This window comes from Dermacentor silvarum, chromosome 4 (genome assembly GCF_013339745.2).
Source record: "Dermacentor silvarum isolate Dsil-2018 chromosome 4, BIME_Dsil_1.4, whole genome shotgun sequence".
NCBI lineage: Eukaryota > Metazoa > Arthropoda > Arachnida > Ixodida > Ixodidae > Dermacentor > Dermacentor silvarum.
The window spans coordinates 33,468,000-33,480,137 of NC_051157.2; the positions used below are offsets into that span (position 1 = coordinate 33,468,000).

Here is a 12,138-nt window from a genome sequence, read left to right on the forward strand (position 1 = left end):
TGTGAACATGGCCGTTTTATGTGGGGCTACTATTTACATTACTGTCTCAGGATTATATTGTGCACAGATGTCAATACTTCCTGACTTGCAGTGTGTTATTAGTATCATAGTTGGTGTTGCTGTTGAAAGAAAGAAAATATTTGAGAAGGTACCCGGGAAATGCAGTACTGACTTTCAGCAAACTTTATTTCCCCGGAGCACTAAACTTCTATGGTAACATCAGTCTCTTACATACAGATATGATTAGCAACCACAGGACAAACAAACCGCATATATTTTTATTTAGTGTCATGTGACCAGTCTTTCTGTGAAGTGCCTAATTTTCTTTTAATACAAAGTACCGTGGAGGTCACTGCAGCCTTGTCTTGACCTTATTTTCTTCCTGCATTCTGTCTACCCTTGCCTGCCCATCTCATTTGCTTTTTGTGCCATGTCTCTGCATTCTCAAATGATGCGCAGCATCCATTGTCGTTCACTCTTATATTTTATTCTTTGCTCTGGCACTTTCTTGTTTGTCGTCTCCTTTATTGTCTTTAAATTGTGCTGGTACTGCGCTTTTTCATTTATGGCAACTGATCCTCCATGCTTTCTTGCATAGTCGTTTGCCAACACTTGTGATTCATGATTACAAAATAGAAAACTACAGGGTGTAGTATGTGGTAAACACTCACATGTGTGTGTGTGTGTGTGTGTGTGTGTGCATTTGCACTCTTTGTTTCTTCTCCCATTCTTTATTTTCACCATCACCCACTGCACAGTAGCAAATTGGCTGCAGTCCTGGTTAGTCTCCTTGTATTTTGTTTCACCCCCTCTCTTTCTGTCTTGACAATTAAGCAGTCTTGACGCAATTTCAAAAAAGAGACAACTGCTAGAGTCCACTATGAGAAGTGCCACTGACTCAGATGGTGTACTGGTGATTTGCACAGCTTACTCTGAGCGACGCGTCACCTACGGGTTCCCGAGAAGGCAGCTGTGACCCCACCACTCCAGTGCGGAGCTCGTCACCACAGCTGCTGCGGCCACGCAGCTCTACTGTCAGCACTCCAGAAACGCCCAAGCGCAGTCCGCTGGTGAACATGTAAGCTGCATCTTATTAATGTGATCGCAATTATATGAGCACTTCAGCCGAAGTTGCGCCATTGGCATCATGTCCTGAAATCCCATTTGTATATATGTACATGTATATGTGCCCCCAGTCACCTGCCCAGCTGCAGCCCATTTTGAGCAGTGTAAGAGAACGCATAACTGGCGTTCTGCCTGTGCCATACACAACTTTCCTCTGTTGATCATGACTTACTGTGCTCAAGCACTGGCATGTGAATGCACAATCTAAAACAAGCATTTTGCAGCACGGGCAATGCTTCACGAAGTGCTGGCCTCAGTTTATCTAATGGTATATAACCATAGGTGCAGGCAAAATCAGCGTGTCTCTTATCTTGTCACATGGTGAGGCTGAAGACTACCTGCAGAGCACACTGTGACATGTAGATATGTTACAGCACCCTTGACTGCTTGATTTTGACAATCATCCTTCAGCATTTTCTGATCAATGTTTTTGCTTCCACTGTAATATTCGACAATAAAAGCCATTTGGTGACAGCAAGGTATGGGACACAGAATTTTTCTTGCTTCTATGTAGATTCATGAAGGTGGGAGCCACGCGGCGCCATTCTTCGAGTGATGAGGAGCCAACTGAGGCGGCCACCGAGGAAACCTCATGCAGGCAGTCTATATTCCAGCGAGTCAATACGCCCGTCCGAGGCAGCAACCACAGCGGGGGTGAGTTATTTTTCCCTTCTCTAGACTCTGTGCTAGCCAGCCTTTCTTATAGCCAATTGCTGTTAATAGTTTGTTATGTGTTCTTTCTTGTTCTGTGTATGGGGCCAATAATGCTGAGTGCACCACCTTCAGGTGGTGAGTGCTGAGCGCTGATCGCACTGCCTGTGGGTGTGCATGTAATGGAAAGATATTGGATTACAAGCAGGTGCCACCAGCAAAGTTCTTTGCCATACTTTTTACTTTCATTAGGCATGCAAAAAGAAAGAGTGGCAATAACACTTATTGTTTTGTTTGGAGCGTTATAAGCCATCACAAGCCAGTGGTGGTGCTATTGCAGTGCAGTACAGGAAGCAAGCAGTGGCGGACATCAGCAGTTGCGGAACGTGCCTGCTTGGGCTTAGCATGTGTAACAAATAAATGTTTGCCCTTTTCGAATTAGTGTGGTGCCTTCATATAACTTCTATATTATAGCAAAGGTTTAACAAACTCTTGTTTTGAAATTTGGTTTTATTTGAAAACTGCAAGCAAAAGCAAATGTAACAAAAAAATATGCAGATCTGACACATATGTTGGAATCTATGTGAAGTGAAGCTTTCATGAAGTGAGTAATTAAATGTTATACAACTAAATGCTATCCATACAATTGTCTTTATTTTCATCCTGTGCAGCATGCAATCTCACACAGTACAGAAGTTTTCACTCCTGCAATGTTTATTTTTATGCACTACCCCATTCATAAATGAAAAAGTTTGTATGAAAAGCAACTCATGTAGAGCAATTTACTCCGATATGGAAGACCAACTAGCTCCTATACAAGCCTTATTAACCATTCACAAACTGTGCCATAATGCAAACACTGATTCAGGTGGAAGGACACATATCTAAATGCATATTCTTTTTGTCAAAATGGCGCATACCCATTCTGGAGGATTGGCCAAGAATAGGCACATACCCAGCGGTCTAAGAATGAGGTAGCTTAAACATAGGAAATATAAGAGGCTGTTGAATATCATGCGCTGTTCAGTTAAGAGGGTCTGTGTGCTTCAGAGGTACCTATGTGCCGATATATGTGCATGTTTTACGTTGTGATTCATTGCTTGATTACACAGAAAAGAAATGTACTTACTGACACTATTTTCTATTCATATTCTGTTGAATGTTACAGAAAGCGAGGATTTTTTTTTTATAAGTCAGATTAAATTTAAAAATTTTGCTCTTGGAACACTTGTAGTTTGCAAGCAATCTCTACTGACCCGAGATTTGCAGTAACTGGTGGATGCTTGGTCTGCAGATTATCCAGGGGAGCCGCCGTTGACCCCTGGTTTCCCTGTGCGCCGAACGCGGGAGGAGCTTCGCTCTCTGTGGCGCAAGGCCATCCAGGAGCAGGTGCTGCTTATCCGCATGGAGAAGGAGAATAGGCAGCTGCAAGGTGGAGTGCTTCTTGTTCTATGTCCATCAAGGAGGCCTCTTGTAATTTGGCTGGCTTCTTGCAGCTTGCTAATTAGTTTTAAACTACACAATGTTCAAATTAACGTTTGTACAGTAAGCCCTTGTTATCTGAAACCCTGATATCTAAAAAAGAATGGTTAAGTTGGAATTTTCTTCCGCTGTGATGTGAACTCCATGTGTTTTTCTTCTCTTACCGAGAAAAAATTTGCATCAGGCTCTGTATATTTCGAAATCTAAACTGGGAAAATATAAGGGGAAAGTGTAACCAAATGCTTCCGTATATTGTGTACAGCCGCGATATCATCAAAAAGTGACGACAGAATTTTACAGCCACGGTGACTTTCCATTAATGCCATTTTCATGTGCCCAAGTGAGGCGTGCATGCAAGCTGACAGTGTGATTTCAGCGAGATCGTGGCTTGATAGGACGCTTACTTCATGCTTGTGCAGTGTAAACAGTCACACCAGTCATGGATGTCTGCTGGAGGCATGGCAGTTGCGCTCTTCTGCAGTTTACTTTCTGTTTTTGAAGTGAAATTATCCTGGATTCATTATGCTGCAGAAATTGCCAGCATCAGTTTTTTTCCCTGTCTGGAACCTGTTATGATTCCTTTGGATGGCAGGCTTGTTCAAGTCTTGCATTAAGATAAATCATCTGACTTTTTCAGTGCCAAGCATGCTGTCTTGTCACAGTGCCAGAAGCACTGTTGGCCGTGGATGCCAACGTGTCCGGTGCCAAGTTCGTATAAAATCTCGTGAAGGTGATCATATCCCTGAAAGTGATCAGCGGAGAATACTGCTCTTGGTACTTTGAGCTATTGTCAGTAAATTAGCAGTTACTGGCACAATTCTGGAAAGGTTCTATGTAGTCTCTGTGCGGCCAGTGGGCTTATATTGCGATTCCACTTATATTGAAACTCCGTTTATTTCACAATTTTTTTCTGATTTTAAAACTTTGAGTTAACGGTGCTTTACTCTTCTCAATCAAAGCTTTTTGGTGCAAGATATATGTTGCCAAATGTTGCAGTCCATCAGCCCCATTTCAAAGATCAATGTGTTTGCACACCTTCGCAGGTGCTCGGTGTGGCAATAGAGAATTTTAGCATGGAAATGCACGTATCACATTTTACGGAATACTAGAACACCAGAGACATGGACAGCAACAGCAGCACAGTTAGTAACATCTTGTGATGCTTTTTTCAACCACAAATCATCAGAAACATTCTTAGATTTCATGTTGTTCTCATTGAAAAAAAAAAGAAAGAAAAAAGCCTTTATACATTCATGATTATGTTGCTGCTGATCCACCAGCTGTCGTTGAAATAGCGTTTATGCACACTGGTTGAAACTGATCATCACAAGGTGGCCCTACCAGAGCTGCTGTTGATGTGTGTCTCCAGTATTCTGTAAGTGGGTATTATGTACACGGATTAGTTCACACTCTCTTAAGTAAGCATTCTGCTTTTTAACTTTGGGCATAGGGACTTACTGTGGCTTATAAACTGGACAGTTACAGGACAGTTACAGAATAACAACAACGAGCCTGTGCTGTGTTTATTCGTATGGTTGAGAAGTGACATCAATGTGGTCTTTGATTTTTCGGAATGCATTAATCAACATTTTGAATTGCAGCTTTAATATCAGATATTCTGTCACAGAGTCTTGTCAGAGGAATTATAAATAAATAAAGTGGCTTTGAAACATAAGGCCTTTGTTCTAAACCTGAGCTGTTAAAATTGCCACACATAGCTTCATTTTTTGCCAGTGACCGCTTCACCAAACTGTTGCTTTTATACAGTGGAATATCGTTGATACGATTCTGCCTAATACTTTTTGGGGATAATACATTTCTTTTTCTTTTCCCTATAATACGATTTGGTTAGATAATGTGTTGGATAATACGATTTTCGGATGATACGCTTTATTTTCCAGTTCCTGTGAAGATCACATCAACGAGATTCTACTGTATTTGGTTATTGCACATGTGAAACAAGCTGTGTTGTACATTCTGAAATTTACGTGAGCACTAATTAGTACTCTGTAATGTATGGTGACACGGGTATAAATACCAGAGCGAATTTAGCCGTGAGATCAGATTTGACGACCGACAACTGTGTTTTGCGAACGTTGTGATTTGAGTGTTGCTTGTCTTTTTCTGGGCACAAGTTTGCCCAATAAGAAGTTAAACTCTTCCTATTAAGAGTCAATTTTTCGTGCCAGGTGCTACCCCCCAAGGTGAATTTTTCTTAATGCAGATTTAAAATCTTCAGAGTGAAATATTTCAAAAAATATTTACTGCAAATTTTTTGCGTAATGTGACAAAAAATATTTTCCGTAGGTAAACATGAATTGTCTATTCATGATTACAAATGCACTTGCATAAATACTTATAATAAGAATAAAAAGGTACATATACTGGAATAGATATATTCCAATTCAGCACTTGTAGAGAAGAGCAACTGGCGTGCTCGTCCATAGCACAATCGAACTGTGAATGTGAGCACATGCAAGAAAACTCGATGGTTGTGCGCCCGTGAGAAAAACCAAACGAGTCAGAAACTTACAGTAATCCTTCGTCCCATTGCCGACGAGGGGCAATCAGTTTTGGTAAGTCTCAAGAAAAGAAACGCAGGCATGGCAGCATCGTTCGTATATGGCGGAATACCTGTGCCCACCTGCGAACAGATTTAATCGCACCCCTGTGGGAAATAAACGAGTGAGCATCTAGCCGTGACCCTTTGAGCGATGGGAAACCAGATGGACATCAGTTTTTGCGAGCATCACGAATGGAAACAGCCCCTGAGATGAAACCAAACTGACCGCTGCGCGCATGTGCATGTGGTCGCTGACGTGCTGGCATAAACAAGCCGTAGAATTAAAAAAGTGTCTGCGGAGCTAAAAGAAACATTTCTTCTATCCACACAGGGTGGTAGCACTTACTGGGCAATAGAGAGTTGAAAAATTGCTGTGTTTTTCAAACATACAAATGGCATCATAAATATAAGGTATCGACCATTTGGCACTTGTTAGCAGTGACCTATATTTACGTCTTTGACCCTCAAAGGGTTAACACATGCTTTCGGCATTGTTTGGTTCTTCACCATCACTACGATGTGACATTATTGTTGTAATCTAAATGAGGAACACCTGTTCCAAATGGAACAGTGGACCATGCTGTAATGTTTCCCTTATTGGACTATGCGTGTTGGACTACGGTGTGTGTGTGTGTTGCACATTAGCAAGCACACCTTGACCAATATCAGTGAAAATAAAATTGTGCACATGTCTTTAGTGCTCAGTCGAGTGTTGTGAAAAGTGTTTTGCCTTGCAGCGAGCCAGGATGAAGCAAGCAGCAAGCGCTTGCGACTGGACTACGAGGAGGTTGGAGGTGGCCCCTGTGATGCCGAGTCGGCTGAACGCTGGGATGAGCTTCTGGCACGGCCCCCAGGGGGCCGCATTAACCCAGACACTCTACTGGAACTGGTTCGAGCAGGTGTGTGTTGCTCTCACCATTTTTGTCATAATCATTGTGAACTCAAGTCCACTGCAAGACGCGGCCTCATCTGGGCCAGAATAATGTGGCCCTTCCATTCCAGTTCTTTTCCTTTTTATGCTTCGTCATTGGATGCGTCACAACACTTCTATAAATATTTCTTGATGAATGCTGCATCAACTGCATGGACTGGTGAATGCATGGGAGAATTACCTGGCTGAGATTCACCGCTGTTATTAGGCAACCCGGCATGGACCCACTATGGAAAAACGCATCATCGGTGGCAAAGAGTGCAATAGACAGAGTTAGGTTGCGCCACCAGAGGTAATGTCAGGCAGATAGTCTTTTAGGGCCTTCAAAACAAGCAAGGAACACTGTGACCTTGCTAGTCGTGCCGTCTTGGGCTGGCTGGAGTCATTGTGCCATTCGCATTCTGCTTGTACACCTTTTGTATATACTTTCACTGTTCCTGTAGCCCTCACCAGACTCAGATTCTGTGGTCACCTAGTTTAATTCAGAAATCAGAGCCGTAAATTTTTTGTGCTTTGTCATTTTGCCTGTGCCTCCATTCTCACTAGAGCTGGGATCACTGGTGACATGCCTCAGTTTTCTAACGTGTTTCGACAAATCTACCAAGCAATTTCTGGTTGGTTTCCATGATCTTTACTTTTACAAGTTGTCTCAAATTTATGTTGAGTACATTATTATTTTGCATAGTCTCTTTAGTCCAGACATTCCATTAACTTTTCTGGTATTGGACCAGGTGTGCGTTTACTTATATCACCTGTTGACAGCTTATCTGGCTTGCTGTTCTGTAGCTAATTATGGGCAACACTAGACCTCTGTGTCCAATATGCCCACTTTTACATGTAGCTTCCCTGTGAGGTTCCTTTGTGAATGGCTAGTTCTAGGTGTTCACTGTGTCTGCTGGGGGCTCCCACTACAAACAGTGCTGCATCATTCCGTGCTCAATGCACCAGCTGGAAACTCGAACCTCTCCAATTTCTTTTTTTTTTTTTTAATGCAAATTGTGGGAATTTAGTAGGTCTAAAAAACTTCATTCCCAAAATGTTCTGTGTGAAAAAAATATTTTTTTTCTGAGCACATTTGAATTCTACTCTTATAGCAAAACATGGTGTACATGAAAAAATCGCAGAAAAATGGAGGATATTTCAGAGAAAGCGGAAATTTTGTCTCTGTACATTATAAAGATTGTGCTTTACTGTGCACTCTCCTTTTTAGGTCCCAACATTGTTTTTGATATATTTTTAATGCTGACAAAAAGGCAAATTTAGGGAATTTACAAGATTTTGTATAGAAACTTTAGATTTATCCACAGGTCTTTGTATACTATTTCTGGCAGTCTTGTGCTCAAATAATTGGCTAAAATATTTTAGCATGCAACAACGAAATGTTAGATCCCAGAGTGATAAAAATATCACTTTTTGTCATGTTTTCAGCTATAAGTTTTGAACTGAGGAGATCCACGTAAAAATATGAAAGGTTTCATATTTCATAGAAGGATATCTAACAGTTTGTTTCAGAAAATTTAATTGGAGTAATTTTTGTTTTAGCCAATAAAAACCTTTTTGAAGATTGGTCCCTACTCTATACAATCGCCGTTGACTAGCAGCTCATCTTCAGTGTAATACGTGCCTTGGCGTCACAGGAACCTTTATGTGCCAACGGCATTTTAGACGTCATTCTGAACGGTTGTTGGTAAATGGAAACGTGCCCAGCCTTTACCAACTCGCCTAATTTTCAGTTTTTCTTCAGTGATTATTATTGCCTGCTAGCCACATTGAAGAGCTGTGTATTGCAACATACAGGCTGATATGGCATGAGGCTGAGTGAAACATACCATATTTACCCGAATCCTATAATGTGAGTGGGGGAGTGAGAGAAAGAGATAAAGGAAGTGTTCCAATTCTAATGTAAGGTAATGATTCCTTATGCATATATAGCCGTGGTCTTCAAACAAAATGTTTTAGCATTGCTCGGTGTTACAGTAATGCTACAGCAATGCTACACTGTGGTGCAGCAATGTGCAGGTGCACGAGCGGCTGCACGTTGCAGCAATGGTTGCTCATTGCGGCTCGCTGAAATGTTTAAACAGTCTACAGGACTGCAGTACAGTTCACCGAAAAACCAGATGCTTGAAATTTGGAGTATCTGTGTTTGCGGTCGTGGGGCTCAGTTATGCGCGAATTGCGGTAGCGAGGAAACCATTGGACACCTTTGTTATGGCATTACATTTATTACATTCATTTCACTTTTGCTTCACTGTACATCCGCCCTCCCTTGTGCACATGTGTGTCTGTATGCCACTAGCGTGTTGAGTGATTGGCTTTTCCACAAGGCTCGGTTGCTTGGCGGTCGAGCCTTCAGCATCCTGCGGACTGGACTGGAAAAACTTTATTTAGGTCCTGCGGGACGTGCTTAGGGCGTAGCGGGCCTTACGTGCCTTGGCGTGAAATAAAAAGAAATTGTAAGAGACGAGAACAGACACAACACCCGTTCCTTGGGTAAGCTGTTCTATTCTACTTCGTCGTCCTCCGCCTCTGTCCATCCAGCCTCCGAGCCATGGACCCACTCTTCATTACAATAGTCATAAATTTTAGCATTATATTCACAGCATGATTGTGAATTCAATGTGATGTACCTTATAAAGCTCATAGTTACATGCACACAAAAGTCCATAATGTTTCTGCAAATATGGCAATAATGAGATAATCTAATCCTGTCATGTAGGTTTATGAGTCGTCAGTTCCTTTTAAATATACACAATGCAAGGAAATCAAGTCACAATTTTGTTTAGGGACATCCTGACTAAAGTGTGTTTACATGCTCATTTTTCTGGTGGGCTGATGTCACAGCAGTGCCCAACATAGAGGCAAGACAACAGAACACCCAAGTTGTGTCTACAGTTGCTGTGGGCTGGCAGCACACTGCTGACTCTACCTGGCAATGTGTATTTGTGTCTTTCCTGGCAAGTTAGGTTGAGATAGCCAACCCTACACAAGCACGTTCAGTCAGCCCAACCACACTTTCGCTCATCCCAAGCCACTGCGAAGTTTCAGCCGGCTAAGCTGACTTGATCTATTTGTGTTGGGTTTATAAAGGCACCCTAATAAGATTAGTTTTCTTTTACACAGAAGTCTGCATCATTGGACATACTTAGCTTGCCACACACTCTGTGACTGTTTTGTAGTGCTCCTTTGTTGCTTAGCATTGGCTGGGAAGACATTTGGGAAGGCATTGCATCTTGAGTCGCTTAGCAGAAGCACTGCTCGCAGTTCTCAGTGTCTTGCCTTACAGGTGTACCGAGGCACCGACGTGGCGAGATCTGGCTCCTTTTGGCTGAACAGTACCAGATGCGATCGTCGCCTGTCGCTGAGGTAGAATCCATGACAACTACAACTTACGAGCAACTACTGAACCAGCTGACAACTCACCAGCATGCCATCCTCATCGACCTTGGTAAATACACTCACATCTTGTGCTTTTGTAATGGACAGAGCAGTTTCTGGCACACCCTTACTACAGTTGCCAAAATATATACAGCACCTCAGATGCAATGCAAAAATGTGTACGTTGCCTCAGTAATCAAGAGCCAGAGAATTAGCCATAAGAGTGGACAATGCGAAAACCTTGAACCCAAGCTACATAACTTTCTTTTATGTAGTTCAGCACTGTGATAGTTCCATTCACTTTCCACACCCTGTATATCAACTTGCAAGTAACTGACCACATAACATGCAAAACCAGAGAGAAAGAACGGAGTGGGCAGCGATCTTCATGAGCTATAGGCAACCAAATCAAAATACTACCACTGGCAAAATACCAGTTTGCTTGAACAAGGGCTTTCTCCGGCACCTGAGCTAGAGAGCATTGCAATGGCAAGCGTGAAATAGTTGAAGCTGCGCTTGAATGGTTATATTGTAAAAGAAAAAGTAGTTTAGCAGCTAGTAAAAGAAAAGTTATTATTAATCTCGTGTATTTTCTTTTTGACAACATGAGTACAGCGGGAATGAGAGTGCTCCCTTCAGCCACCATGGGTGACCATTAAACTCCTTTTACTGTTATCTTCTTTAAACTCCTTTTGCCAAAGAGAAACCGTGTGACACTGCACACATTTCCTTCCAGGCAAACACAGCATTATTCCAAGGAATTATGATGTGGCCATGTGACGAGTATGACATGCGAGGGCTGAAGCAGATGAGAACAGCAGAGCAGCCGTGCAGTTGTTGATTGCTCACATGTTGTGCAGGGCGGACATTCCCCAGCCACCCATTCTATCGTGACAGCCTGGGAGCTGGCCAACTCTCACTGTACAACCTACTCAAAGCATATTCGCTGCTTGACCCACAAGTGGGCTACTGCCAAGGACTCAGCTTTGTTTCGGGTGTGCTTCTGCTGCATGTGAGTTGGAATGCCCTTTTTTCATGCAAGCTGTTGGCCTTTTACTTCTCGTGGAAATGTCTTTCTAGTTAACTTTGTGTTGTAAAGCAGCTTTGAATTACCTTTCATTAATGTGGCGGAAGGCAGCTGTGAACCCATGGTAATTGTATAGTTCAGTGAAAAAAATAATGTAATGAAACATGCTCACATCTCTCTGTCCTTATGGTAGGCTGAGCATGACACTGGTATCACTAGCTTGCACTACCTCACAGAAACACACAGCTTTGTTTCATTACAGGGCTTTAACGGTTGACTTCACTAAAAAGTTGCAATTGCACAAGAAACACCTCTGATTGCATTGCTCATTGGCTATTATGTACTTTATCTTTGAGCCTGGTAGATGCATTTATCAAATTGATCAATCAGTAACATTGCGAGTGGAAAGAAACTGCCTAGTGCAGAGTGTCCATTGGGCATGAGTGCCACCACTGGAAGTGCTGGTTCTGGTGTTGTGTTTTCTTTGAAAGTTAGATCGTGTGACACTGGTTCACCTTGGTAGCACTCACAAGGCTTGCAGTAAGCCATCTTATCAGGTGGTCTAGGAAGCATAGTTTTGTATTTTTATCCAGGAACTTTGTCTCTTGCCATTGACAATTGCTGACTATCATATTGGCAGGGAAAAGTTTGTTTGCTCTGGGACCTTTGTAACGCTACATTCTAAAGCATCAAAGGGCTCATCTTGGAGCTCCAGGGTATGCAGTCGATCCTGAAATGTGCACTTGTTTTAGCCAATGTTTGTATACTTGGTGTAAAAAATCGCTGTGCTACAATTGCAACTGGCCTAAGTATTTATTTGCCATCCTGAACGTGTTATGCTATATATAGTAAAATACCACTTAAACGAACGTCATTTAAATGAACTATTCAGTTGTACGAACTTTTTTTAAATCCCCCGCTGAAGTGCCATTGAACGCAGTGCAAACGCCCTTCAGTTTAACGAAGTTCCATGCAGTGTGC

At 42.2% G+C, this 12,138-nt stretch overlaps 2 protein-coding genes across 3 annotated transcripts in view; one reads left to right on the plus strand and one right to left on the minus strand.

The window, feature by feature from the left end:
* LOC119449746 (peptidyl-prolyl cis-trans isomerase 7-like) overlaps positions 1-12,138 on the minus strand; it is a 403,577-nt gene that overhangs the window by 85,266 nt on the left and 306,173 nt on the right. The gene's annotated exons all lie outside the window — the stretch shown is intronic.
* Positions 1-12,138, plus strand: part of LOC119449741 (TBC1 domain family member 4-like) — an 82,875-nt gene that overhangs the window by 42,248 nt on the left and 28,489 nt on the right. For both annotated transcript variants that reach the window (XM_037712987.2, XM_037712986.2), the window contains 6 exons: positions 927-1,078; positions 1,640-1,779; positions 3,071-3,208; positions 6,559-6,720; positions 10,039-10,200; positions 10,991-11,142. In XM_037712987.2, the coding sequence (XP_037568915.1) occupies positions 927-1,078; positions 1,640-1,779; positions 3,071-3,208; positions 6,559-6,720; positions 10,039-10,200; positions 10,991-11,142 (906 nt within the window). The remainder of the gene's footprint in view (positions 1-926; positions 1,079-1,639; positions 1,780-3,070; positions 3,209-6,558; positions 6,721-10,038; positions 10,201-10,990; positions 11,143-12,138) is intronic.